Below are 1,949 nucleotides of genomic sequence, written 5' to 3' on the forward strand. Positions count from 1 at the left end.
CCCGGCTGATTGGCTGAGAAGTGACTGGCCCTTGCTGCTGCTCTTGCTGCTGCTGCTGCTGCTGCTGTTGCCTTTTTTGCTGCTGCTGTTGTTGCTGCTGCTGTTGTTGCTGCTGTTGCTGTGCGCATGTGTGCATGCATCTTTCACTGCAATGACTCTCCTTTCTTGAACAAGGGGCCCCCGGCAAGTGCTCCGAAACCCTAAACCCTAGGGCCTAAACCTAAACCCTCCGAAGGGGGATATAACTAACGGTGACTAACTTCTCTTAGGGTTTTGGGTCCCGGGCTGTAAACCCTAAACCCTAAACCCTCGAGCAGCACGCAAGACAAGGGGCCCCCCGTGAGGCATGCTACCTTGCAGCTCTGGGTTTCCTGAATGCCTTTTCTTGCAAATCTCACTCCTGTGAGTAATTAATTGAAATAAAAAGTCATATTTATATTTAAAAGTCCTATTTAATGAATTAAATCGCAATTATCGAGAAAATTCCCCCCAAATGAATCGACCGACCAGAACCCCAGGCGAGCCAACTGAACTGAACCACCCTCTCGGGGCACCCACGGGGCCCCACCGACCAAAAGAATGCGAATTTTCGAGTTCTTGACATTTAAAATTATAAAATAATTACTTTTTAATTCAATTTTTCCTCAAGAGCTGCGCTGCAGCACAGCGGCAGACCCTCAGGTCACCCCGACGCCCCCACCTACTGCTGCGGGGGTTTAGAGCGAGAGGTCCGGCGTCCTTGTCTGAGCCCTAAACCCTAAACCCTAAACCCTAAGCACTAAACCCTAAACCCTAAAGGGTAGGGCAGAATGGATCCACGTAACTAGCAGCTGGAGAACATCGAACAGCTGCGCTCTACTGGGCCCGTATGACAGCCAAGGGCGCCTTCTGGGGTCCCTGCTGCTGCTGCTGCTGCTGCACGGGCCACTGCTGCTGCTTCCACTGCAGCAGCCGCTGCAGCAGTTGCAGCAGCAGCTGGAGCTCCAACAGCGGCAGCAGCTGCAGCAGCAGCACAACATCTCTCCCGTGCTGCAGCTCTCCCAAGGGCCCCTCTTGAGGCCACACAGAAAAGGTCTGGGGCCCCCTTAAGGGGCCACGGCCTTCAGGGGCCCCCTGGGGGCCCCTAAAGGCCGTGGACCCTTAAGGGGGCCCCCAGGGGGCCCCCAGGGGGCCCCCAGCTTGAGGGGCCCCGCGGGGCCCTTTCAAGTACTGGGCCTAAAAAGCTTTTGCAATCTGAATATACGGAGGGCTGTTCTTCTGCTGCTGCTCCCGCTGCTGCTGCAGGTATTGCTGCTGCAGCAGCATGAGCTGCTGCTGCTGCTGCAGCTCTGTTGCAGCAACACCTGCTGCAGCAAAAGCAGAAGCAGCAGCAGCCGCTGCACGTGCACTTCGCTGAAAAAGCCCGCAAAAGGCTTTGTTTCAGCCTTTACTCACCTTGCTGCTGCTGCTGCTGCTGCTGCTGCTGCTGCTGCTGCTAGTTCTGTTGCTGCAGCGGCGCTGATGCGTTGTCAGCTAAGCCTGCGCCGTCCTGCTGCTGCAGCTCAGCGCCAGCTGCTGCCTGCTGTTGCTGCTGCTGCTCTTGCTGCTCATGCTGCTGCTGGGGGTGTTCCTGCTGCTGCTGGGGCCAAGCCTGCTGCTGGTAGGCTTGCTGGGTTCCCCATGTGCTGCTGCTGCTCTGCTGCTGCGGCTGCCACTGCTGCTGTGGCTGCTGCTGCCACTGCTGAGGCTGTTGCCAAGGCTGCTGCTGCTGCCACTGCTGCTGTGGCTGCTGCGGCTGCCACTGCTGCTGTGGTTGCTGCGGCTGCCACTGCGGCTGCTGCTGCCACTGCTGCTGTGGCTGCTGCAGCTGCTGCCACTGAGACTGTGGGAACTGCTGCCACTGTTGCTGTGGCTGCTGCTGCTGCCACTGCTGCTGTGGCTGCTGCTGCTGCCACTGCGGTTGCTGCTGC

General features: G+C 58.0%; 1 protein-coding gene across 1 annotated transcript; it reads right to left on the minus strand.

Moving 5' to 3' along the window:
- Positions 1-1,474: 1,474 nt before the first annotated feature.
- Positions 1,475-1,949, minus strand: ENH_00025760 (hypothetical protein; the record flags this gene model as incomplete). The annotated part of the gene is made up of 1 exon (XM_013579844.1): positions 1,475-1,949. A coding segment is annotated over one exon (475 nt), but the record flags the coding sequence as incomplete, so codon positions are not given.

The sequence above is a fragment of the Eimeria necatrix genome, genomic scaffold, assembly GCF_000499385.1.
Source record: "Eimeria necatrix Houghton genomic scaffold, Enh_scaff1986, whole genome shotgun sequence".
In the NCBI taxonomy this organism is placed as follows: domain Eukaryota; phylum Apicomplexa; class Conoidasida; order Eucoccidiorida; family Eimeriidae; genus Eimeria; species Eimeria necatrix.